This window comes from Pezoporus occidentalis, unplaced genomic scaffold, assembly GCF_034315485.1.
Source record: "Pezoporus occidentalis ecotype Australia unplaced genomic scaffold, CSIRO_AGI_Poc_V1 ctg250, whole genome shotgun sequence".
Taxonomy (NCBI): Eukaryota; Metazoa; Chordata; class Aves; order Psittaciformes; family Psittacidae; genus Pezoporus; species Pezoporus occidentalis.
In genome coordinates this window covers 1,159,414-1,184,861 of record NW_026914395.1, presented here as the reverse complement: position 1 = coordinate 1,184,861, position 25,448 = coordinate 1,159,414, and the positions used below count along the sequence as shown (strand labels likewise).

Genomic DNA, 25,448 nt, shown 5'->3' with positions numbered 1-25,448 from the left:
CATGGGGTCTCTGCTCTGGAGATGGGGTCTCTGCTCTGGTGATAAGGACTGTGCTCTGCTCATGGGGTCTCTGCTCTGGAGATGGGGTCTCTGCTCTGGTGATGACTGTGCTCTGCCCATGGGGTCTCTGCTCTGGTGATGGGGTCTCTGCTCTGCTCATGGGTTCTCTGCTTTGGTTTTGGAGTCTCTGCTCTGCTTGTGGGACATGGCTCCAGCGAGGCTTTGCAGCAAGGAGCTGCCCCACTGTGCCTTGTGCTGGTGGGGATGGTCTGGGGTGGGGGAGCAGGCAGGGCAACTTCAGCCAGCCCCACAGACAGCCCCATAGCCCCACAGCCCTGCAGCTCCACAGCCCTACAGCCAGCCCCACAGCCCTGGAGAGCAGAGCACAGAGGAGGAAGTTGGTGGCAGCAGGGGCAGAGCTGCTCGGGGCAGAGGCAGCACGACAGGATGGGGCTGTGTGGGGCTGGAGGGGTCTCACAGGGCTCTTGCCATGGGGCTGTGTGTGGGGCTGCAGGGGTCTCACAGTGGCTTTGCAGCAGGGGCCAAGCTGTGCCCATGCACATGGGCAGCAGCAGGAGCGGTGCCCCGGGCAGCGGCCACTGGCAGGGGCAGGGCAGGGCTGGGGATCTCCTGCTCCGTGCCCTGGAGGACCTCTCCCAGCTGGATTTTAAGCGGTTCCGGGATGCGCTGGCGCACGCAGAGCTGCGCGGCTGCAGCCCCATTCCCTGGGGCCGGCTGCAGAATGCCGACTGGATAGACACCAAGAACCTCATGCTGGAGTTCTATGGCGCGGAGGCCGCCCTGGACGTGGCGATGACCGTCCTGGAGCACATCCAGCTCCGCAACAGCGCTGCTGTGCTCCGGGAGAGCAGAGAGAGAGGTGGGAATGCTGAGCAGGGGCTGTGTGTGCAGGAGCCCTGCAGGGCCAGGAGGCTGCTATGGATGCGGGTCCCTGTGGCCAGGCATGGGGAAGCGGAGGGGTTTGGGGTGCTGGAGCTCAGCGATGGTTCCCACTAACGCCCCTTTTCCCCCAGAGCTGGGGCCTGCTCCTCTGCTGGGATCATCGCCATCAGGTAGGTACGGGCAGGGGAAAGCGCGGGGGCTCCTCTGCCGCTGCCGCCCCATGCTCCGCTGCTGCCCGAGGGGGGGTCACCTTCCAGATCACCGCAGTGGGTACAAGAGGGCCGTGCGCCAGGCCTACGGCCGCATGAAGGACCTGAACGGGCGGTTGGGCGACAGCGCGAGCCTCAGCGCTCGGTACGCGCGGCTGGTGATGGTCACCGAGCACCGCGACGAGCGGCAGCGAGAGCGCGAGATCGCGGCCGTGGGGCGCGGGCACGCGGACCTCATGAAGGAGCGCGCCGGCTCCTCCATCGCCGTCGCCGACCTCTTCAAGCCCGACGAGGAGGGCTGGAGCCCCAAGGAGGTGGTGCTGCTGGGCGCCGCGGGCATGGGGAAGACCATGACGGCCAGGAAGATCATGCTGGACTGGGCGTGCGACCGCATGTTCGAGGAGTTTGACTTCGTGTTCTACATCCACTGCCGCGAGGGGAACCTCCTGGCCGGCGAGGCCAGCATGGCCGACCTCCTGGCGCGGTGCTGCCCCGGCAGCCCCCTGCCGCTGGACGCGGTGCTGCAGCAGCCGGAGAAGCTCCTGTTCGTCATCGACGGCTTTGACGAGCTGCGCTTCTCGGTGGAGCAGCCGTGGTCGGAGCTGTGCGCGGAGCCCGGCGAGCGGCGCCCGGTGGCCGTGGTCCTCGCCAGCCTGTTCCGCAGGAGGCTCCTGTGCCACAGCTCCCTGCTCATCACCACCAGGCCGGCGGCGCTGCAGAGCCTGCGGCGGCTCCTGGAGCACGAGCGCTGCGCCGAGATCCTGGGCTTCTCGGAGGCGGACCGGAGGGATTACTTCCAGCGGTTCTTCGGCAGCGCGGAGCAGGCGGCGGCCGCCTTCCGCTTCGTGCGGGGCCACGAGCTGCTCTTCACCATGTGCCTGGTGCCCGTCGTCTGCTGGATCGTCTGCACCGTGCTGAGGCAGCAGCTCGGCCGCGCCGGGGGCCTGGCCCACGGCCCCCGCACCACGACCGGGATCTACGTGCTCTACCTCTCGGCGCTGCTGCGCTCCCTGCGCGGGTGGCAGCGGCAGGATGTGCCCGCCGTGCTCCGCAGGCTCTGCTGCCTGGCGGCCGGCGGCGTCCGCGGGCAGAGGGTCCTCTTTGAGGAGAAGGAGGTGCAGGGGCTGGTGCTGGGCCGGCAGGAAGCCCTCCCGCTCCTCCTCAACGAGCACCTCTTCCAGAAGGACATTTCCTGCGTCAGCTCCTACGGCTTCATCCACCTCAGCTTCCAGGAGTTTTTTGCGGCGCTCTTCTACCTGCTGGAAGATGAAGGGGAGGAGCAGGAGCCCCTCGTGGGTCCCAGCAGGGACGTGAGGGAGCTGCTGGAGAGCTATGGCAGCTCCAGGAACTACTTCGTCCTGACCGTGCGGTTCCTCTTTGGACTCTTAAACGAGGATCGCAGGAGGGAGCTGGAGCAGGAGACGGGCTGTAAAATCTCTGCCAGGATTACGCAGGATTTGCTGGAGTGGCTTCAGGACAGCCAGAAAACGGCCCTGGCTCTTCTGCTGGAGGAGACGGGGCTGGTCCGCGACCTGGAGCTCTGCCACTGCCTCTACGAGCTGCAGGACGAGCGGCTGGTGGCGGCCGCCCTGTGCCCCTTCACGGGGCTGCGCCTACATGGGCTCAACCTCAACCGCTTCGACCAGGTCGTCCTCGCCTTCAGCCTGAGGAGGTTCCCTGGGCTGCAGGTGCTGGAGCTGGGGCACTGCTGCTTCCTGTGGGATGAGCCCGAGGACACCGCAGAGCCGCAGCCGTGCAAGAAGCTGCGCCGGTGCGTGGGGTCCTGGGCTGCTGAGCCCCGGGGGTTTGGTGAGACCTGCATGGGCAGAGCCGTGACCTCGAGTCACAGCCGGTGGGCAGGGAGCAGTGCTGGGAGAGGGAGGGAAGGAGGAACAAGGATAGGATAGGATAGGGTAGGATAGGACAGGCTACAATAGGATACGATAGGATATGATAGGATATGATATGGGTAGGGTTAGAGGTAGGGGTGGGATAAGAATAGGAATAGGAAAGCAGTAAGACAGAAATAGGAACAGGATAGGAATGGGAATAGGATGGGAACAGGAATAGGCTGGGATATGAACAGAATCCCAGACTGGTCTGGGCTGGAAGGGACAGCCTGTGCTGGGACAGTGCGCGGCTGTGCTGGCTGGGGCCAGGGACCCTCCTCCAGCAGGCTCACGGCTGTGAAACCAACGGCTCCAGCCCTGTGCTCTCAGCATCAACCCCAGAGTGAAACCTCTGCTCTCCTTTGTGCTTGTGCGGGGAGAAAACTGGACAGAGATGAGGAGTGTGGGCACAACTTCCTCATTCTGCTCAGAGAGAACGGGTCCAGCTCAGAGATTTTTCCTTTTGGGGCAGCCACAGCTCTTCTGGGCAACCTCTGCCAGTGACTCAACCCCTACCGTTTAAAGCCATTTCCCCTCATCCTGTCCCTACAGGCCCTCGGCCAAAGGCCCTCTCCACTCATTTCATAGGAAGCATCTCCTTGCAGGGAAGCCCAGGAGGAAGAGGGGATGCTGTCACCCATCCACATGCTCTGTCAAGCCCTGGAGGCATCAGGCTGTAAGCTGAAGACGCTGAGGTACGCGGCTGCTGACGGAGGGGCCGTGGCACAGAGCCCCAGCGGGGCACCGGTGGCAGCACCAGGGGTGACCACGTCCTGTGCGGTGGGACCGGCCCCGGGGGCTGCTCGTGGAGACCCGCCCGGTGTGAGGCCATCACCAGCGGCGGCCCCGACCCCTCTGCACCCCTCTCCTCTGCAGGCTGGACCGGTGTGAGCTCAGCACCGCCTGCGGCACGGCTCTGGCCTCCGTCCTCGGCACCAGCCCTGCCCTGGCCGAGCTGGGCCTGGCTGGGAACAAGGACCTGGGGGACGAAGGCGTGAGGATGCTGTGCGAGGGGCTGCGGCGCGGAGCCGGCCCCCTGCGGGAGCTGAGGTGAGGGGCAGCAGGGAGGGACGGGGACACTGACACGGGGGGAGACACGGACACTGTGTGAGGGACAGTGGGGAGGGACAGGGACACTGACACGGGGGGGGGACATGAACATTTGCACTGTGTGAGGGACACCAGGAAGGGGTACTGGGGGGTACATGGGCACTGCGTGAGGGACACCAGGAAGGGGTACCGGGGGGTACATGGGCACTGCGTGAGGGACACCAGGAAGGGGTACCGGGGGGTACATGGGCACTGCGTGAGGGACACCAGGAAGGGGTACCGGGGGGTACATGGGCACTGCGTGAGGGACACCAGGAAGGGGTACCGGGGGGTACATGGGCACTGCGTGAGGGACACCGCTGGTGCTGCCGTGGCAGATGCTGTGTGGGGGACACTGGCACTGCAGTGGGGACCCTGGCAGGTTGAAGCCATTACCACGGTGCCCGCAGCGCTGCTGCAGGAGCCACCTCCAAGCTGGGGCCACCGGCACGGCCCCCCTCACTCTGTCCCCCCGCAGGTTGGGCGGCTGCAGCATCACGGCCGCGGGCTGCAGGGCTCTGGCATCGGTGCTGGCGGCAGCGCCCGGGCTGGCGCTGCTGGACCTCAGCGACAACGCGGTGGGGGACGGCGGCGTGCGGGAGCTGTGCGCGGCGCTGCGCGGACCCGGGCGCGGCCTCCGGAAGCTCGAGTACGGACCGGTCCCGCCGTGAGCCGGTGGGGCTGCAGGGTGGGACTGGGGCGGGTGCGCAGGATGCGGCCACGTCGCTGCCTGGGGATGCGCTAAACCAGCCCGGTCACAGCCCGGGGCTCAGGGGCACTGAGTCATAGAATCCCAGCCTGGTTTGTGTTGGAAGGGACCTTAAAACTCCTCCAGCTCCAACCCCTGTCACGGGCAGGGACCCCTTCCACTGGAGCAGCTTGCTCCAAGCCCCTGTGTCCAACCTGGCCTTGAACACTGCCAGGGATGGGGCAGGAAGCAGCGGGTGGCCGGGGCTCGGTGTGTCCCGGCTCAGGCCCTGATCCCCCGCAGGCTGTGGCAGTGCGGGCTGACGGAGCTGAGCTGTGAGACCCTCGCCGCGGTGCTCCCTGACAGCCCCAGCCTGGCCGAGCTGCACCTGGGGGGCAACGCTGTGGGGGACGGGGGAGTGAAGCGGCTGAGCCCAGGGCTGCGGGACCCCCGCTGCCGGCTGCGCAGCCTCAGGTGGGTGACGCGGTGTGGGGCTGAGCCGGGGAGGCTCTGGGAAATGCTGTGCGGCAGGAACAGGGATCTCGGTGCTCCAGGGCCAGTGGCAGAGCACTGGTGGGTGCCCCAGTCCCACAGGGCTCCACCACGGCCACCGCTATTGAGCCAGAACTGTCTCTTCCATCTGCTTCTGAACAAGCTTTTCACCCGCTTTCCCCCTGGTGCTACCAGCGAGTCCCATCCCAGTCAGCCAGGAGCAGGAAGCCAGGCAGGACACGGCTGCTGAGGGGCTGTGGGACAGGAGTGGGGAAACAGCATCAATCACATCTGCCAGGGCAACATCCCCCTGCTGCATGGAGCCCCAGGGGCAAGGGTCCAGCTGGGCTGGTAGGAGGCACAGAGCAGGGCAGGTAACGGTGAGAAATCACAGAGCCATGGAATCAACCAGGCTGGAAAAGGTCTTTAAGCTCATCCAGTCCAGCCCTTACCCCAGCAGTGCCAAGGCCACCCCTAACCCATGGCACTGAGGCCTTGTCTCCTCCGTGTGTGAACACTTGCAGGGCCGGTGCCTGCAGCCCTGTCCTGGGCAGCCTGTTCCAATGCCTGAGCACCCTCTGGGGCAGGAATTGCTCCTCAGCTCCATCTAAACCTGCCCTGGTGCAGCTTGAGGCCGTTTCCTCTTGTCCCATCCCTTGTTCCTTGGGAGCAGAGCCCAGCCCCTCCTGGCTCCATCCTCCTGTCAGGCACTTGTAGGGAGCCATCAGGTCCCCCCTGAGCCTTCTCCAGGCTGAACCCCCCAGCTCCCTCGGGGCACCTTTGCTTTGCAGTGATGGAGGAGGGGGACGCGCTGGGTCTGTCCAGCGGAGGTTGGGAGAGCTCCCTGGTGATGCTGAGCCGAGGGCAGGGGCTGCAGTGCCCCCGGGGACAGACGTGACTGCTGGGGGGGTGTTGGCGCTGGGGCCCTGGAGGACGGGAGAGCCCCGTGGCCAGGCCCTGCTCGCTGCTCCCCGCAGGCTGTGGCAGTGCGGGCTGACGGAGCTGAGCTGTGAGACCCTCGCCGCGGTGCTCCCTGACAGCCCCAGCCTGGCCGAGCTGCACCTGGGGGGCAACGCTGTGGGGGACGGGGGAGTGAAGCGGCTGAGCCCAGGGCTGCGGGACCCCCGCTGCCGGCTGCGCAGCCTCAGGTGGGTGACGCGATGTGGGGCTGAGCCGGGGGGCTCCGGGAGCCGCCCCTGCATCCCCGGGGCAAGGTCTCTGGGTGCGGGACCCCCCCCCCCCCCGCGTGCCTCGGGGCCGCAGGAGCCGCAGGGGCCGGGTGCCCGCAGCTTGAAATGGGAAGTGATGTTTACAGTGGGTTAAATGATTCATGAGCACCCAGGCGAGGTGACTTCAAGTGGCGTTTAAAGCTCTCCCAGGCGGAGCAGCAGCGCGCTCCCTGCCCCAGTTGCAGGCATTCCATCCCGCGGCACGTTCCAAGTGCATGTGCACGGATGTTTGCTCCATAAGGATCACCCCAACCCTATTTTGCTCCATAAAGACCAAATCCTATTCTGGGGTTGCGAGAAGTGACTGGGGTAACCCAGTCAAGAGGAAGCCCGGTCCTGCCCATGCCCATCCAAAGGGATGCTCCCCATCCTGGGAGGTTTTATCCAGCACCAGGACCTCACAGGAAGCCTGGAGCGAGCTCTGGAGCAAGTCCTCCCTGAAAGCTGTTTTGGGGCACGCAGCGGCCAGGCTGGGTTCCTGGCTGTGCATGGGGTGTCCCCACGTGTCCCTTCCCTGTCCCCGCAGCCTGTGGCAGTGCGGCCTCTTGGGAGCCTGCTGCGAGGACGTGTGCTCCGTGCTCCGCGCTGGATGCGCCCTGGAGACACTGGACCTGAGCGAGAACAACCTGGACAACGGGAGCGTGCGGGCGCTGTGCAGGGCGCTGGAGCAGCACCCCGGGTCCCTGCAGAGGCTGTGGTAAGGGACAAGGGTCCTGGCATCACCTGGGTGCTTACAGGAGCTTACGACAAGGGGTCCCAATCTCCATCTAAACTTCCCCTGATGCAGCTTGAGGCCGTTTCCTCTTGTCCCTTGGGAGCAGAGCCTGACCCCCTTCACTGCATCCTCCTGTCAGGCAGCTGCAGAGAGCAATAGGCTGTATAGCAGCAGGAAGCCCACAGAGGCAGGGTCCCCATGGCACCAAGACCCCCACGCTGGCCCCCTCTGCCCTCTCTGGCTGCAGTGCCATGGCCCGGGGTCAGCTCTGGGGGGGGATTGACCTCTTCCTCCTCCTCCCCAAAGGCTGCCGAGCTCGGGGCTGGATGAGGAGACCCTGCAGGAGGTGGCAGCGCTTGAACAAGTCAGACTCGTGTGAGGGCTGGACCGGCGGCGCGAGGGGCTCAGGGACCGAGCCTGAACGTGTGCCATGGATGAGGGGCAGGGGTTTCCTGTTGAGGCATCCTTTCAGTGCTGAAAACCTTCCGATGGACTCTGCTGATGCCCCGGAGGAGCGCAGGAAGGAACCCCCTGCAGCCGAGACCTGTCTGTGCATTACGGGTCCAACAGGGCCTGCCCCAGGGCCCTGGGAGGGTGGGAAGGAGCAGAGCTGCGGCTGAAGGGAGTGGGGGTGAGGCACTGGTGGGTCCGAACCGTTTCTGTTTGCTCCCTGGTGCTGGCAGTGCCCAGACACATGGTGGCTGCCGAGATTCCTATTCACTCCCTGTGAATGTTCACTGTGGCTCCCGTGTCGATGGGGTCTGTGTAGTCCCCAGGAAGGTCTCCCTCTGCTTCTGGCCATGGATTTACTGTGAAGAGCACTCGTGTTGTAGCCTTGTGCAATAAAGCTCCTCCCAGAAGGCTCTCCACACCGCGGTGGTTCCCATCAGCAGCCATGCCCTTGAATGCTGTGCAGCTCCATGGGCTGCTCCTCTCCCATTGCCGGGAGCACCGGAACACAGCTGAGCAGAGCTGGGCACTGGGCTGGAGCTCAGGGACCTGGCACATCCAGGCAGGGCTCCCACAGCTTCTCATCCCAACCAATTCCAGCTTCTCGGCACAGCCAGTCCCACGTCCTCCAGAACTGCTCCAATGCATTTCCTGGTCCCCATCCCGACTGAAAGTGCTGTGGTTGCAGCAGGGGCCCTCCTGGGAGCTTCAGGCTCATGGTCAGAGCATCAAACACTGGCCATGGTCTGATGGGCAGTACTGGTGTGGGGCTGGAGCAAAACACATTCACCCACAGGCACGATGGGACCCACATCCCTGCTCCTGGCTGCAGCGAAATCCGGTCTGAGGAGATCCTAACCCTGGCTCCCACCCTGTGCCTGACCCCTGGACTTGCTGCTCCTCAGGTGCCTGGGGGGTGATGTGAGGATCATCAAAGGAACAGAAACCACTGGTGGGGAGCAGTCGGAGCCTGGAAACGGGCAGCACATCCCAGACCGGCTGCGGAGGTTCAGGAGGCTTGGAGATGCCACAACCCCTTGGAGGCATCTGAGAAAGGCACTGGTGAGAGGGGCCAGAACAGCTCAGAGGAACCAGGGCCAAAGAGCCCCGCTAGTCCAAGGGAGCCTCAGAGAGCCCAGGAGAGCTGCAAAGAGCTGACCCAGAGGATCCCAGCACACCCGGAGCACACAGCAGGACCCAGGAGGGGCAGGGGCCAGGAACCCCAGTGGAGCCAAAAAGGACCAAGCCCGGGTGTTGCTGCGGAGGCTGAAACCGGACCTGCCACATCCTGCATGGGAGGAAGCCGCGGTGCGGCCGAGCTGGGCCCCGGGGAGCAGCAGAGGGGAAAGCACTGAGGTGGCACCCACAGGCTCAGCCTCACCCAGCGAGAGCTCGTGTCAGGTCTGTTCTGCTCTGGGACAAGCCCCTTGGGTAACAGAGGGGCTGGAGGAGCTGAAGGACCCTGAAATCCTGGAGGGACTCCCCAAGGATGCTAAGAGAACCCCAAAGGGCTTGGGGGAACCTAAGAGAGAGCAGATGGAAGAGCAGAGCACAACACCACATCCCAACCAACTGCCTGAGCATCAATCGCCAAAGCATCATCCCAGCCCCAAAACGGAGCAGACACATGGGGGGGTTATTGCAACAGAACTTTATTTAATAATTTAATCTGTACAAAAAATGGGTTAAAATTGTACACAGAGGCTGCAGTGAGACCTGCCCCCGGGCTCCACACTGAGACCCAGGCTGAGGCTGCGGGTGGGCATCAGACACATCCCTGCCCCTCTCCTCACTTGTTGAGGCTGCAGGAGGGGCCAGAGGCGGATCTGGGCCGTGGTGGGGAATGCCAAACGGCCGAGCTCGTGCGCTTGAAGTACCGGGGCTTGCTCTTGCCAAAGATCTCCTCCAGCCGGAGGCCTGAGATGAGCCCGAAGAGCTGGTCCGTGTTCACTGGGTGGTAGTACTGGTGCATGATGCCCTGCTTGAGCCGAGGGCCTGGGGAAGCGGCCCCACAGAGGCAGTTAGGATACACATCACAGCAGGCTGAGAGAGCTCCAGTGCCCAAAGGGGCTACGAGAAACCTGGAGAGGGGCTTTGGACAAGGCCCCCCCCATTCTCACATCCTTGGATGCCAACACACACAGGGACGACCCTGCTTTAGCTTCCAGAGCACTGGCAGGAGCATGGCTCCAGCCCCACATAGAGCCAGCAGCTCCCAGCACTGCTCAGCTCCCACACGCTCACGCCTGGCTTTGGGGAAGCCAGGATAGTACCAAGTTGCCCTGGAGAACTTCAGCTTCCAGGTGAGGAGAGAAAGGAAACCAACGCAAGCACCTACCGTCGGCCCAGGCAGGGACCGGGTTCCGAGGGTCGTTCTCATCATCTGTGGCATCGTCGCTGTTCTGGTCCATGCCATAGTTGTCCTCGCTCACCTTTGGGTGGCTGCTCTGCTCCGTGCCCTTCAGGGGCTTCAAGTAGGGTGCGGAGATGGATTTCTGAAACCAGAGGCAGCAGCAGCTGGAGCAGGAGGTGGCCAGGGAGGGCCCTGCCCTGCAGGCACCCAGAGCCCCGGACCACATCCCAGCAGCACAGGACCCAGCCCAAGAGGGACGTGGAGCTGCTGGAGGGAGGCCAGAGGAGGCCATGGAGCTGCTGCAAGGGCTGGAGCAGCTCTGCTCTGGAGCCAGGCTGGGAGAGCTGGGCTGGGTCAGCCTGGACAAGAGGAGGCTCCTGAAGGGGAGACCTGAGAGCAGCTCCAGTGCCTAAAGGAGCTACAGGGAACCTGGAGAGGGGCTTGGGACAAGGGCCTGTAGGGACAGGCCAAGGGGAATGGCTTGAACCTGCCAGAGGGGAGACTGAGATGAGGTCTTAGGCAGAAGCTCTTCCCTGGGAGGGTGCTGAGGCGCTGGCACAGGGTGCCCAGAGAAGCTGTGGCTGCCCCATCCCTGGCAGTGTTCAAGGCCAGATTGGACACAGGGGCTTGGAGCAAGCTGCTCCAGTGGAAGGGGTTGGGATTGGAGCTGGAGGAGCTTTAAGGTCCCTTCCAACACAAACAGCTCCATGATTCCATGAGCTGGACTGCCACAGGGACTGCAGACCGCAGTGAAACAGCCCCTTCCCACCCTGCAGCTCCAGAGCTGCCAGGAGGAACTGCCGGTGCCTGCGTAGGAAGAAGCCAGGGCCCTGTTTCCCACTGCAGCTGCAGGTCAGAACAGCACAAGCCAAAGCTTGGAGACAGCTCCTGGTTTGCGGAGAGGAAGAGGATGACCGGGACACTCGACAGTCCCATGCAGCACAGGAGCGCTTGGAGATGCCAACTGGAGAGCAAACTGGGAGGGTTCTGTACTGCAGGAGCACAGCAGCATCCACCCCTGTGCAACTGCAGGAACTGCCCCTGTGCTCAGCCACTCGGGAACGGCTTTTAGCCCCTTTTCCCTCCTGGTCTGTGTGCAAAAGCGTTGGGAGAACGGAGTCCTGCCCCCGTGCAAGTGCTTGGCTCTGCGCACGCGGCTGCACCCCTCGAACCATTCCGTTTCATGGCAGGTCTGGTTCTTGCTCCCTTAAGCTCTGACAGGAGCCGCAGCAGGGCGAAGGCAGCAGGAGCAGGAGGACCCCGTCAGCCCCAGGGCGGGAGAACGGAGTCCGGCTCCGAGCAGCTTTTCCTCCACCTCCCGCTATCAGGTTTAGGCAGCTCCACCTCAAAGAGGCTGCGGAGCCCCGCGGTGGAACCGGGGCTCCCGGCGCTGCCATCCGGTGGCCACCTCCAGCCCCTTTCATCTTTCCCGGCATAAACCCCACGTGTTTTCCCCTCGGGTTCCTCCTGCCCCGAGCTCTGGCCAAGCCGAAGCCATCCCCGTCTCCGCGCAGCGCCGGCTGAAGCCCAGCAGCGCGCACCGGGGCTGCGTTTCCTGCTCCATCCCTGCTCCGCGGGCTGGCTCCCAGCCCCGGGAGCCGGTCGGACACCACAGCCCCCCCGTGCTCGAGGGCTCCGCTGCAGCCAGGACTCACCTTTAGCGTTTTGCTCAGCCCTGTGCCAGCGGCAGCAGTCGGGGCCTCCGGCTGCTTGAGCTTCCTCTCTCCCGGGCGCTGCAGACCAGCTTCCTCCTGCTAAGATACGAGAATGAAGCCATTCCTCATTCATGTTCACCCAAGCAAAGCAGCCAGGCTGGCTCTGGAACTGAGCCATCGTTTCTGGGGCCCTGCAAGAGAATCCTCAGCTCCTCTGTGTCTTTTCTGCAGGAAAAAAAACCCAAACCCACAGAACAACCAAACCAAACCCAGGACTCAGAGATAACGTAACCCCAAGTCTTTGCTCAGATCCACATCTGCAAGGTCTTTAGAGCCCACGCTCCCCTTTACTGCTTTCAGCCAGGCTTTGAAGCCACAGCAATGGGTTCTGGTTGCCTGGCTCTCTTCTCCTGCCCCACAGCTCCTTTGGGCTCTCTTCCTAAAGAGGAAAAGTTTTCACTGCTTGAGCTCCTTTTCCACCCAAACCCAAATCACTTCCCAGGAGTTCCTTCTCCCACATTCCTCAGCAGGGAAGGGCAATGCGAGGGCACGAGCTGCAGGCACCTGCAATTAGAGTCAGCTTCCCTCTCATCTGGAGGAGCTCTGCTTAGACCTTCATTAATATTATACAGCATCACCAGGAGTTTGAATGTCATGGACCCAGTAAGAGCAAGCACAGACGGAGGAACCCATGCTTAGGGGTAGCAGCATGTGGGGCTTTGATTCTTTACTAATGAAGGCAGAAGAGCAGAGCAATGTCAGGAGAGAGTGGGAAGAAAACATTGCTGTGATGTTTTGAGAAAAACAGCCACAACATTCCCTGTGTGAGGGAGCCACACGAAGCCATCTGGTACCTGTGTTATGGGATCACATCCTCCAAAACCAGGGAGGGAATGGAGTAGGACCCCCCCTGCCCCTTACTGATTTCCATATCCATTGAAGTGTCAGTGAATGGCACTGGGGGTGTCCTTCAAAGGGCCGTGTTATGGCTGTCCCCAGCTCGTGATGGGGCTGGGGAGCTCACCGGTAGCAAGGCAGCTCCAGCTTCACCTCCAGAGCTGGTTGCTCCTGCATCAGCCCCAGCTCCCTGCAGTAACACGTTGGGCTTGTCACCAGTTTGACTGTGTTTGCCTCTCTAAATAAGGCAACAGAGAACATGGAAGCCTTGGACAGGAACACAGCACTGAAAACACGCCTGTGCCTCCCATGCTCCCAGCAGAGAAGCTGCTCCAAGACCACTTCAACTCCCACCTTTCTGTGCTTCTCGGGGAACGCCGCTGCCCTCAGCTGCGGATGGGGAGGCTTCTCCTTCCCTCCGGGTCTGTGATCCCTGGGGAGAAAACCTGCACTGTAGTTACAGAGCAGAGCTTGTCTGTGCCCCCCAGCAACCCTACAGCCCCCTGGCTCCCGTGCCCGGGGCCAGCCGGAGCCCTCAGCAGGCTCCCACCTTCAGCAATGCTGTTTCTGTTCCCGTTGCCCAGTGCCTCCTGAAGGCAGAGCCAAGGCAATACCTCTCCTTCCCGTGTTCCGCCTGCTGCTGCTCCAGAAGACTTCTCAGTTCCAAGACTTTCTTTCCTTTCCCCCTCACTTCATCCTCTCTCCTCTTCTGCAGCGGCTCTGGCTGCTCCAGTTCATCTTCCTCCTGAGGAGAGGAGAAAACCCCTGTAAGCCTCCAGCTCAAGGGGGGAAAGGTGGGAGGACATCAAGTGCATGCTTTGAGACAAGCTGTCTCCTTCTCTCCTTTCTTCCATGGCAGGCCTGCCCCTTGGGCAGTCTTCTGTCCCCATGGGTACCCTTGTGCTTGAGAGTCAGGAACCTCCCGTGTCCCACCAGCCAGAGCAGGGCACGGGTTCCCACTGCTCCTCCTCTACCTGCAGGAGGGAGCTGGGGCTGCTCTTACCCCCTTCAGCGCTTTCTGCTTCCGTGCCTCAGCTTCCCCAGACTTCTTGGACAGCTTCTTCCTGCCCCGCTCCTCCGCCTTCTCCTCCCTGTCCCGCGCCTGGGAGAGCCGCACCTGAGGGGAGCCACACGCTCTGCTCCAGCACCCCAATGACACCCCCAGTGTGTGCCCAGGGCGCTGCTGCTGGGGGCCAAGAGGTTCCGGGTCCTACCGAGACCCCAGCGCCCAGCACGTGTGCACCGGATCTACACCGCCCCTGTGCAGCAAGGCCATGGCTGGGGGCACAGACACCACTACACAACCCCAGAACACGGCTCCACCTCGACAGTGGCTCTCTGCAGGACGAAGGGGTCTGGCACCTGGGTTCTGCTTTGCCTGCAGTGCTGCTGTCACCTACCCGAGCTGCAGCACCCACTGGGGGCGTGAGAGCTGGCCCCGGAGCCCTCACCCCAGCTGTGTCCCAGTGAAGCACTGGCATGTCTGCAGGAGCAGACCAGCCAGGGCTGGGGGTGCTTTGGGCCGCCCAGGTTTTGGGGCAGCAGAAAGCAGCACAATTCCTCTGTTTTCTGAGGTTACCCCTTTCCAGAGGTCACTCCAGTCCATGCCCCAGGGTGAGCAATTCTCCTCCCCAAGGCTGCGAGGGCTTGGGTCAGTCAGGAGCAGCCTCCCTCAGCCCCAGACAACCTGGTGTGTGCAGAAACAGCAACACCCTGCACCCAGCCGTCAGCAGCCCACCCCAGCACACTCCTCATCCACTTGTCCTCAGCTGAGGGCCAGGCAAGGCGTTGGAAACCAAGCATGATGCAAACACACAGAGAGCCAAGTCTCCGAGCCAGGAGCATCCCTCGTGTGCTCAGTGCTCTTCCCCACAGCATCTTTGCACCCCCACAAGCACTGAGGCTTCGCTGCCTGTAATGCAGCGTGTGAAGAGCTCCCTGGTGGTGCAGGGAGCTGAGCAAGGCTGGCTCACTGCAGGGCCTGTTCCCAGGACAGCCAAGGGATGCTGCCACATTCCTTGGAGCCGGAGCACCGCGACCGCTGCGTGTCAGAACAGGAACGTTTGGAGCCACTGCAGAGGGTTGGAGAACAAAAGCCTGCGCTTGTCAGAGGATTTCAGGGTGCCTGCTGCAGCCTTCCCCACCACCCCATTAGTCACCGCCAGCAGCAGCCCTGTGCTCACATGCATCGTGCCAGGGCCTGTTTGCAGCCTCCTGGTCTCAGCTCACTCACACAGCGTCAGCAGGTGGTCCCAAGCTCAAGCACCATTCCCACCTTCTCATCGCTCTGCAGGATCTTCTGCTCCATCCGCTTCTTCTTCTCCTCCTCTGCCCGCTCCCGAGCCTGCAGTGCCTTCCTCAGGCGCTCTTCCCTCTTCCTGGGCAGTGCAAGAGGCTGTTAGCACAGCCTGTGCTGGCACAGGGGTGATGGGGAACGGCTCGGTCCGTGATGGCACAGGGGTGATGGGGAACGGCTCGGTCTGTGCTGGCGCAGGGGTGATGGGGAATGGCTCGGTCTGTGCTGGCGCAGGGGTGATGGGGAATGGCTCGGTCTGTGATGGCACAGGGGTGATGGGGAATGGCTCGGTCTGTGCTGGCACAGAGGTGATGGGGAACGGCTCGGTCTGTGCTGGCACAGAGGTGATGGGGAATGGCTCGGTCTGTGATGGCGCAGGGGTGATGGGGAATGGCTCGGTCTGTGCTGGCACAGGGGTGATGGGGAACGGCTCGGTCTGTGCTGGCACAGGGGTGATGGGGAACGGCTCGGTCTGTGCTGGCACAGAGGTGATGGGGAATGGCTCGGTCTGTGCTGGCACAGAGGTGATGGGGAATGGCTCGGTCTGTGCTGGCACAGAGGTGATGGGGAACGGCTCGGTCTGTGCTGGCACAGAGGTGATGGGGAATGGCTCGGTCTGTGCTGGCACAGAGGTGATGGGGAATGGCTCGGTCTGTGATGGCACAGGGGTGATGGGGAACAGGGACTTGTCATGGTGACTAGGGAGAAGCTACTTTGCTTGTCTCACTTGGGTTGGGCCCAGCCTCAGCAGGCTCCTGGGCTAAGCTCAGACATCAGCAGGCACTTTGCATGGTGTGGTTCTTGCTGCCATGAGCAGCAGGGCCTGGGGGGCCAGGCAGCTTCACCTGCACAACCCAAGGGGGAGGCAGCAGGCAGGGTACAGCAGAGCTGCTGTGGGGCAGGAAGGGCCTCCAGGGCCATTCTGTGGTGACCCAGGGAAGGCGCAGGAGGCAAAGGGACCAACTCACTGCTTCATTTCCGCCTGCCGCTGCCTCTTCTCCTCCTCCATTTTCTTCTTCCTCTGCTCCTCAGCTTCCTGCTTCTTCCTGAGGCTTTCCAGTCTCTGCCGCTCCTTCTCCTGGAGGGAGATGAGTTCAGACTGTACCAACTGCTGGGGCCTGTTCCTACCCCCGGGCTGCTTGCGCACAGGCAGCTGGAGGCTAAACAAAGGAGTCACTGTCAGTCACGTTCACCCACACACCGGGATGGGAAGTGAATAGTAGGGGAGAAACAACGCAGGTTTGGCAACAGTGCTGATTCAGCTAATGGGAGCAGGAGAGTCACGGGCACGGGAGGGAAACTCCTCAGTCCTGCAGCTGCAGAGAGCATCTTCAGGCAAGGAACAGCTCCTGCTGTAAGTGAGCGAATGCTTCTTGCCTGGGACCGTGTCACCTGCACCAGTGGCTGGAGAAGGTGGGGAAAGGAGCATGATGGAGTCCTGCTTAGAGGCAAAGGTCTCCTCACAGTTCCCAGCCCAGAACACACCTGAAGGAGCTCCTGCACCTCACCACTGGCGTGGCCACAGCTGCATGATGCCAGTGACAGGGGAAGGAGCTGTCAGTGCCCACGAGGCCCATAGAACCCTCCAGTGCCCACAGTTAAGGGTGTCGTTACTTACAACGAAGTCTCCCTGCAGAGATGAGACAAAACCATGGTTAAGGGTTTGGGATTAACACTAGAACCCCTCTAGCATGCACCCCTGTTCTCAGCTGCAGCTCCTTACCAGGACAGAGTAGAGAACCCCTTGCCTGACCCCAGCCCTAAAGCAGCCCCCTAAGACACAAGGGCACGTTCCCTCTGCAAGGATACCCAGCTTCCCGAGGCTCTGAGTGCTCTCCCGACAGAGCAGACAAGGTGCCCTGCAGGGGAGGGAGGTCTGGGGGTACCAGAGACCCCAGTCACTAACGTCCTTGTCACAGACCCTGCGGGGCCGCCCGCGGGGGGGTGAAGCAGAACTGGGGGGGGGGGCAGCGTGCAAGGGCCGGGGCTGAGCCAGGAATGGGTCCGTGCTTGTGCCAGAATCCCCCCATCACCGCCAGCCCAGGACCCTGCACCCGCTGGGGCTCGGACCCACCTTGGGGCTGGGCCGGGTGCGGGTGCTGCGCTGGAGGAGGCTCCTCACGACCCCGCCGTGGGGCGGGGGGGCCGGGCTGGGGGGCAGCGGGTGCCGCTGCACGGCCCGCAGGAGGCTCCGCAGCACCTGCGGGGAGAGGCGGGAGGTGAGGAGCGGGGAGAGGCGGGAGGTGAGGAGCGGGAGGGGGCAAGGGGCCGCGGCACCCGCTCACCTTGCTGCCCGCGCCGGGGGGAGGCTCTGCGGGGCTCCCGCGCCGCTCACCCGAAGGGGACGGGGCCTGAGCCCCCGGCTGCTGCTGCTGCCCCTTCCACACAGCGCCCATCGCCTGCGTGCGGCTCCTGGTCCTGGTGGCATCAGCAAGAGGCGCGTTAGGGAACCACCGCATCCCAACCCCGCCGGCAGCGCTCGCTTGGTGTCACACGCTGCCCTCTGCCTGCTCGCTGCCAGCTGAGGACATGGGCCATGGAGCCCGGTCAGCCCTGTGCCAGGCACACAGTCCATCGGGAAGGAGGACGGGAAAGGCACAGGGTAACCCGGTAGGGGAGCTGCAGGGCAGGGATGTGCGACATCACACTCCCCCTCCACTCAGACCCACTCCAGCTGGTGTCAACAGCACAAGCAGACAAACAGCACAAGCTCACCCCACTGGCTCCGTGTGCCTTAGGAAGCCTTTGGACACTCACACATTCACCAGTGTCAGAAATGGCCTCACTCGCACCCCTTCATCCCAGGGGGATGCTTCACTGCACAGCCAGGACCCCATCCCACAGCAGCAGCCCTGAGGGAAGCTGCACATCCAGAGGTCACTGTTGCTCCCGTTCTCTACCCCAGGCAGCTCCCTCCAGCCAAACCAGGGCAGGGGCAAAGCTAAGAGCAGCTGGAATCTGACGTGGAGCACTGGTCAGCGCTGAGAGGGAACAGGTCAGCTATTCCAGGCACTTGCACGGGATATAAATAAACAGGTCAGTGACCCACTCGCATTCCTTCCAGAGCTGCTCCCAGAGCACCCTCAGGAGCCACCCATGGGCACACCAAGCTGTTCCTGCGCTATCTCGGTCACCTCCTGCCTCTGCTTCCCCAGCCAGACCTGCCCAGGCAAACGCGGCTCCAGGAGGAGCTCCTGGGGCAAGGTTTGGCCAAGGAGGGGTCAGAACTGGGGACAAACACCCAAAGCTCTATGGAACCCATCACTTAAGGCCGGGTCTGAGCCCCGCAGACACCGGCTCCTGCCTCCTCCTCACACGGGTCTCGTACCAGATGCATGGGGGATCCTCCTGGGGCCTGGCACAGGGTGATCGCTCCTGGTCCTTGTTCTGGGATTCCCTGATGGGATTTACCGGGGTTCCTGTGGAGGAGCCTGCAGTCAGCACCACCGCAGGACACCCACAGGGTTCCGCGCTGGCCTCAGAGCCCCACGGCACGGGAACCAGGCTGAGAAAGCAGGAGCCTGGGACACCAGGGCTGGATGTGAGCATGCTGCAGGACACATCAGGTACAGACCCCTCTGAATGGGCATAACCTGTCCCACACTCCAGCTACAGCTGCTCATTAGATCCCACTTCCCACCGTGGATAACCAGAAAGCCCTTCCCTCGCTTGGAGGCACAGGGAATAAGCTGGTAAATCCTCACATAAAGGCAGAGGAAAGGGATGCCAGGGTGCTTTACCAGGACATTACACTAGGTGGAAGATTCCAGGTCTAAGAGCAATGGCCTTCCAAAGGGTGCCCACGTCCTCATGACACGGACTGAAGCTGGACAGGACAGCTCGGACACGTGCGCAAGGCGTGGGACGCGCAGTGGGATGAGCCGGGCCCTCTCCAGGGGGTCACAGTTTACCGAAGAGGGGGGTTTCTGTCACCATGTCCCACATTTCCCACACCCCCTCGTGCTGATCCCTGCTCCGTGTCCCTGGGCCCTCACACAGCAAAGCAGGAGCAGCTCAGCGTTACCTCCATCGCTCCCTGCCTGCTGCTTGGGACACGGAGGACAGCTGGCAGCCAGGGTGCTTCTGCTGGAAGGGAGCGTGTCCTCAGGAGCCTGCAGGAACAGGGACGTTGAGTGAGTGCTGCTGCCCCGAAGGACAAGGCTACAGGAGCCACTGCTTGGAAAGCCCCAGTCCCTTCCAGCTGCAGGCAGGAGCCTGCTTCTCCCTCCTGCATGGATGCTGAGCAGCTCCTGGAACACCAGGCTCTGCAGGGAGTTCAGTGACCAGCGCTTCCGAACCAGAGCAGGAGCTTGGCTGGGCCCTGACCCCAAAGCCAGAGCACCCTGGGAACAGGCAGCACCTGCACACCTTGGAGACACCAACTCCCAAACTACAGCCTCCAGCCCCGGAAGACAGCGAAGGGTTTCAGGTGGGATCCCCGGCAGCCCGGGTACCACCGCCGCGTGCTCCCAGGAGGAGCAGCAGCACAGCACCCCTGCACACAGACCGTGCTCTCCCTCCCTGCTGAGCCATCACCCCAGCGCTCCGAGGCGCTGCCCAGCTCGAGGAGCTTGCAGGGATGGGGCAGTGACCCTGGCCCGGGCCGTGCTCAGCAAAGGGGGCAGCTCAGTCTCAAGGTTGCTCCTTAGAACTCACCCCTTCCCTTGGGGGGTCCAGCTCCAGCCCAGGCCTGGAAGAGAAACGCTGTTTTAATGATTCCAGCTCTCTGAAGTTACAGGTGATGATCAAACTGTGACAGAGGCAGCGGGTGGGACCCCAGGGAAAGCACAGCTAAACCCGAATGAACGCATACACAGATTTAGACACGTATCCCATCTATTCCCGGTCCATCCGGAGGCACAGGCCTGCTTCAGCCAGGCCACAGGGCTGGAGCTGTGCCTTGCTGTGGGGCACCCAGCCATTGCGTTACAGACCAGCACCGATGAGCTCTGAGCCCTCCTGCACAGCCCACAGGCAGAAAGGAAGCTCTGTGAGCCCTCGGCTGGGCCTTGGGCATCCACCTCCGAGGTGAGACTGCGGGTGCCTGACCTCGGGCACCAGCAGGCACTGGGAGCCTGGTTACAGCCCCCAGCACAGGCACAGGAGCTGCTCAGACCAGCCCAGGAGACACCATCACCTAAAGAGTGTCACAGAGCACAGGGTGACACCACCACAGTGTGAGAGAGCACAGGGCGACACCACCGCAGGGTCACAGAGCACAGGGTGACACACTACAGTGTGACAGAGCACAGGGTGGCACCACTACAGTGTGACAGAGCACAGGGTGGCACCACTACAGTGTGACAGAGCACAGGGTGGCACCACTACAGTGTGACAGAGCACAGGGTGGCACCACCGCAGGGTCACAGAGCACAGGGTGACATCATTACAGTGTCAGAGCACAGGGTGACGCCACCACAGGGTCAGAGCACAGGGTGACACCACCACAGGGTCACGGAGCCCAGGGTGACACCGCCACAGTGCCACAGAGATAGAGCACAGGGTGACACCACCGCAGGGGCACGGAGCACAGGGTGACACCACCGCAGGGGCACGGAGCACAGGGTGACACCACCGCAGGGTCAGAGCAGGAGCACAGGGTGACACCACCGCAGGGGCACGGAGCACAGGGTGACACCACCGCAGGGGCACGGAGCACAGGGTGACACCACCGCAGGGGCACGGAGCACAGGGTGACACCACCGCAGGGGCACGGAGCACAGGGTGACACCACCGCAGGGTCAGAGCAGGAGCACAGGGTGACACCACCGCAGTGCCACAGAGATAGAGCACAGGGTGACACCACCGCAGGGTCAGAGCAGGAGCACAGGGTGACACCACCGCAGTGCCACAGAGATAGAGCACAGGGTGACACCACCGCAGGGTCAGAGCAGGAGCACAGGGTGACACCACCGCAGTGCCACAGAGATAGAGCACAGGGTGACACCACCGCAGGGGCACGGAGCCAGCCCTAAGCTGGAGCACCGCAGTGCCCTGCGCAGCTCCCTCACGGGGCTCTCCGTGCCCGCCCTCCCCGCAGCCTCACCTCGTCCCGGCCACATCCTCTTCCACGCACGCTTCCAGGGAGCTCTGACCTGGGGGAGAGCAGGAGGAGGTTGGGGGGGGTCGGTGCTCCCCGGGAGCAGCAGCGTGTGCGTGGTGCACACCCCGGGGAGGCTCCGATTGCTCATCCCGGCTTCCACACCAGCACCGCCACCTCCCTCGGGTGGCACTGACACACGGGTGTGGGCTGCGAGGAGGAACCGAGGAGCAGCTCCCTGCCTGCAGGCTGCTCCAGCTGCACAGGGAGGCAGCAGCTCCCATCACCCAGCCCCAGCTCCTGCAGAGATCTGGTGCATTTGGGCTGGTTTCACCCCCCCAAGCAGCACTTTGCTCAAGTGTGGTAACAAACGCCTGAGACAGCGTGACTCAAAGCTGACAACGAAATACCGAGGCCTCCGGGCTCTGCCAGAAGCCACTGACTTCAGCAGCAACGCTTTTAGAAAGCCCAAACAGCAAAACCTCCCCAGGAGCCATGGGAACAGAGGACAAGAGGAATGGCCTGGATTCTGAGGCCAGGCTGGGCAACACGGTCTGGTGTGAGGTGTCCCTGCCTGTGGCAGGGGTTGGAACTGGATGAGCTTAAGGGCCTTTCCAGCCCAAACCAGGCTGGGGCTCCATGTGAGCCCCATTTCCTCTGGTTCTCTTCTATCTACACCCAAACCCTTTATATCCTCTGCCTGTTTCGGGCAGATTTCAGGGTGGGGACATTCAGTTCAGGTCCTACAGATTCCCTGTGAGTTGTCAGGAGACAACTCCACGTTGGCATGAAGCCCATCCCAGGGACCATAGTGGTCACTTCTGAGCAGCCAAACCCCACCACGGCTGGAACCTGCCAGGCCACATCTTCCCTTTCCCTCTTGGCTTTTGCCCATGCACAACCTCTATAACCCAGCCTCCACTCCCTGTGCCCCGCAGACACCTCCCGATGCAGTTAAACACAACCCAGGGCTCGCTCTGACAGCGGACGAGGACCCGAAGATCGGCCCCCCGATGGGCAGAAGCCACAAGGGCCGTGAAGAGCAGAAGAGCAGGCTAAGAGGGGCGAGGGCAGTGCCCGGGGGGGGGGCAGCTCATCCTAACGCCGCAGCCCACGGCAGGCGCTGGCAGCAGCACACACTTACAGCTCACTCTGCTGGAGGCAGAGGACGACTCCAGCGCCGCCGCCGCTGCCGCCTTCCTGGCCACTGCCCTGCGGCTCCTGCTCGCCCTCCGGCCGGCCAGGGAGCACCGCCGGCCCGCGGGGGGGGCACTCAGCGAGCTCCGGCGCCCGGAGCAGCGCCGCGCTCGGGGTCCCAGCGCAGCTCCTCGGCTGCCGGAGCCCGGCAGGAGCGGCTCTGCCAGGTCCGGAGCAGCCCCGGCTCCGGCAGCCTTGGGAGTGGAGGTGCTCGTTCTTCTGCCGGGGGCTGCCTGTGCCCCCCTCGCTGCGGGGCCAGCACGGACCCCGGTGACAGGGGCCTCATCCTGCCACTCGCTGTCTGCATCCCCCCGCGGTGACTGCTCGCACACAGGGAGCTCACAGGCACCCGCAGGGCTGCGCTGTGGGTCACCCGCCTGGGCTCTGCTGGGACCTGGTGCTTCTGCTGCCCCGTCCCCAGGCAGTGCTGGGAGCTCGGGTGCAGCACAGGCCTGGGCACCCTCCCCACCACAGCCAGGATCCAGGGGCTGCTCCTTGCTCTGGCGCCTTTGGGAGCCTGGCTTGAAAGACACGAGCTTGATGCTGCTTCTCCTTCTGGACAACCTGAAACGAAACCAACATTCAATAGAATGATGGAGCCTCCAGCTCCCGAAGGGGCTATAGAGAAAAAAAGCAGACAGCAAGTTGTCAGGTGAGCCTGTACCTTATTCCCTCCACCATTCCCCCCACATCCCCCCCATGTCACTGGTGAAATGCAGGAGCTGAGCCTTGGGAGCTCACAGATGTGCTCACATACAGGTACAACCAACTTTGCCTTGAGCAAACTACAGACATCCACACGGGGAGGGAGTGGGGATCCCAGTTATCACAGTTTCCCATGATCAGCTCCATGTGGAAGCCTCCCCCTAGGGATCTAAAGGATCCCAGCTGGAAACAGAAGGCTCTGCTGCTGTCAGGCTGCTCAGGATAAAACACCGCACAAGCACCAAGGAAGGAAGGGACCCATGTGCTGAGAAATCATCCACGGCTCTAAACACAGTCTGTGAACAGGCTGGGGAACAGCACTGCTGCCACACACAGCCCTGAGGGAACAACAGAGACAGCCCTGTGCAGCTGGGACTCAGGGATTCCATCGGGACATCCCTGTGCAGCTGGGACTCAGGGATTCCACAGGGACATCCCTGCGCTGCTGGGACTCAGGGATTCCATCGGGACATCCCTGCGCTGCTGGGACTCAGAGATTCCACCGGGACATCCCTGTGCAGCTGGGACTCAGAGATTCCATCGGGACATCCCTGTGCAGCTGGGACTCAGGGATTCCATCAGCACATCCCTGTGCTGCTGGGACTCAGGGATTCTCTCAGCTACGGTTATCCAAGCGAAACATCACCAGGTACCATAATATCTCTGTTGCTTCCATTAAACCCGGCCAACTGCAGAGACTTGGGGGTCTTCAGCAGTGAAACTCTCTTTGCTGCACTAGGAACTTGCCACAAGAGGACGGAGCCATGGACTTGATCAGCAAGTGAGAGAGACAGATGCTACAGCCCCTGGTGCATGACCACCAGCAAGCAGGGACTGGTCCCACACCGATCCCCTCCTTCCAGCCTTGTTCTCATTTCTTATTCCAACATCTAGCAAGAAGAGGGACTTTGCCCTGAATTGCAAAGGAGACCGAGTGCGAAATGTCCAATTGACAAACATGAAGAATGGGCTTTAAAATACACACTGAGGAAAACAGAGCAAGGAGCACTGCTTGTTCAGCTCTGCAGCATTCCCTTCTGCCCTGCCGCACACCGGAGCTTCCCATGCTCCCTCCCTGCTCTTGTGCCCTTCCTGTCCTCCATGGCTGGTTCTGACAGTCTTTAAGCTCCCACTCTTCTTGTGAAACTCCTGGGGGTTTCCACCATGGTTATCAAAACCAGGTGCCCTCATGCACAAAGAGCTCACCACAGCGTGTCCTGGGACAGCAGCAGCAGCTGCCCACCCCCAACGCCCATGAGCGGCTCCATGTGGAAGCCTCCTTGTAGGGATCTTCAGGATCCCAGCTGAAAACAGAAGGCTCTACTGCTCCCTATCAGGCTGCTCAGGACAAAACACCTCAAACACTGGGCAGGCAAGGATCTGTGTGCTTGGAAATCAACTACAGCTGGGGACAGCATTGCTGCTGTGCACGGGCGATTTCCACTTCAGCTTCACACTATTCCCTTCGAGCCTTCCCTCCTGCCAGCTCAAACATCCACCCTGGACACACACAGCACTGGCAGCAGGCTCCATCCTCGGGCTCCCTCAGGCAGGAGCACAAAGGTTTAGGGAGTGAACACCAACCTCAGGCCAAAACCTGCTGGAACAAAAATCAAGCAAAGCCCAAATCCAAACAGCTGAGAACATATTGTATTTATTGTTCTTTGTTTCTGACCAGAAAAAGAGGAAAATACACCAAAGGGGAGGAAACCAGCCACCCCTGCGCCAGACTCCACGGGAATCAAACCGCGGGTCCATCTTGACGGGCCCTTTTAAGTGTGTTTGCTAACTCGGGAATAAAGGAGCCGTTTGATGTCCTTGTGTACAATGGAACGGTCACCGCTCGGTTCCACGGTTAAACACGGCGCCCGGGGTGGAGCCGGAGCCCACCGAGCCACCTACCTCCTCCTGCTGGGCTCCTTGCTGTAGTCTTTCAGGGAGGAGGACTGCCTCTTCCTGGAGCGTCTCCTCTGGGAGGGCGTTCTGGTCATCGGCCCGGGCTCAGCGCCCAGGTTGCTGTCGGGCAAAGGAGAACACCGTGAGAGCATCCCCGCGCTGCCGCTCGCTGGGGACAGGGCACGGAAGAGCCGGGAGCACACGGAGCCCTGCACGGAGAGGAGCTGGGGCGCTGCTGGCCCGGCCAGCCCCCGGGGCGGTCCCTACCTCTCCAGCATCCTCATGCCCTGCTCCTCCACCTCCCGCAGCCACGCCAGGCGCTTGTGCTCGGCATCGCGGAGGAACCGGGAGAGCCGCTGCCCGCACACCTCCAGCAGCCGCGTGGGGCCGGCGGCTTCCACCATGGCCACACCTGAAACACAGCAGAGAGGAAGAGGGGAGGCTCGCAGCGGCCGCCCCTGCCCCAGAGCGCGGAGCCCCTTCCGCGGGACGGGACCTTCCGCGGGACGGGACGGGACCTTCCGCGGGACGGGACGGGACGGGACCTTCCGCGGGACGGGACGGGACGGGACCTTCCGCGGGACGGGACGGGACGGGACCTTCCGCGGGACGGGACCGGACTCGCACTGCCCACCGCTCCCCGCACACACGGCTCCCAGCTGCAGCCTCCAGATCAACAGGGCCTCCACCAATCACAGCGCGCGGCTCCCCGCGACCTGGCTTCTCATTGGTTAACGCTCACGCC

At 62.7% G+C, this 25,448-nt stretch overlaps 2 protein-coding genes across 4 annotated transcripts; one reads left to right on the top strand and one right to left on the bottom strand.

The window, feature by feature from the left end:
- Nucleotides 1-365: 365 nt before the first annotated feature.
- Nucleotides 366-7,656, top strand: NLRP6 (NLR family pyrin domain containing 6). 3 transcript variants are annotated; one of them, XM_062623368.1, is made up of 10 exons: nt 366-880; nt 1,035-1,073; nt 1,161-2,883; nt 3,607-3,696; nt 3,878-4,051; nt 4,569-4,739; nt 5,082-5,252; nt 6,248-6,418; nt 7,026-7,196; nt 7,521-7,656. In XM_062623368.1, exons 1-10 carry the CDS (start codon nt 448-450, stop codon nt 7,591-7,593), a joined length of 3,216 nt encoding a protein of 1,071 aa, XP_062479352.1. In that variant the 5' UTR covers nt 366-447; the 3' UTR covers nt 7,594-7,656. The 3 variants fall into 3 exon arrangements, with proteins under 3 accessions (XP_062479352.1, XP_062479351.1, XP_062479353.1); XM_062623367.1 differs by having other exon boundaries at nt 1,035-2,883; XM_062623369.1 differs by lacking the exon at nt 4,569-4,739 and having other exon boundaries at nt 1,035-2,883.
- A 1,642-nt stretch (nt 7,657-9,298) lies between these two features.
- On the bottom strand, nt 9,299-25,167 carry LOC134166084 (inner centromere protein A-like). The gene is made up of 19 exons (XM_062623387.1): nt 24,971-25,167; nt 24,710-24,823; nt 22,050-22,666; nt 20,912-20,960; nt 19,522-19,555; nt 18,890-18,977; nt 18,194-18,296; nt 17,151-17,283; nt 16,940-17,065; nt 16,374-16,495; nt 16,067-16,118; nt 15,834-15,943; nt 14,845-14,947; nt 13,573-13,686; nt 13,184-13,314; nt 12,924-13,002; nt 11,673-11,771; nt 10,003-10,159; nt 9,299-9,659 (listed from the first exon to the last, which is right to left on the bottom strand). The coding sequence occupies exons 1-19, from the start codon at nt 25,105-25,107 to the stop codon at nt 9,454-9,456; spliced, it is 2,574 nt and encodes an 857-aa protein (XP_062479371.1). The 5' UTR covers nt 25,108-25,167; the 3' UTR covers nt 9,299-9,453.
- Between the last annotated feature and the right edge of the window lie 281 nt (nt 25,168-25,448).

Bases quoted from the DNA above. Each gene is read 5' to 3' on its own strand.
- NLRP6 (XM_062623367.1), top strand. From the start codon at position 448: ATGGGGCTGTGTGGGGCTGGAGGGGTCTCACAGGGCTCTTGCCATGGG. The intron at 2,884-3,606 runs GTGCGTGGGGTC...ATCTCCTTGCAG, and splicing joins CCGTGCAAGAAGCTGCGCCG to GGAAGCCCAGGAGGAAGAGG. The intron at 4,052-4,568 runs GTGAGGGGCAGC...GTCCCCCCGCAG, and splicing joins GGCCCCCTGCGGGAGCTGAG to GTTGGGCGGCTGCAGCATCA.
- LOC134166084 (XM_062623387.1), bottom strand. From the start codon at position 25,107: ATGGTGGAAGCCGCCGGCCCCACGCGGCTGCTGGAGGTGTGCGGGCAG. The intron at 13,687-14,844 runs GTGGGAATGGTG...GGCTCCCCTCAG, and splicing joins TCCTGCAGAGCGATGAGAAG to GTGCGGCTCTCCCAGGCGCG. The intron at 13,315-13,572 runs GTAAGAGCAGCC...TCCTCTCCTCAG, and splicing joins AGCAGAAAGCGCTGAAGGGG to GAGGAAGATGAACTGGAGCA.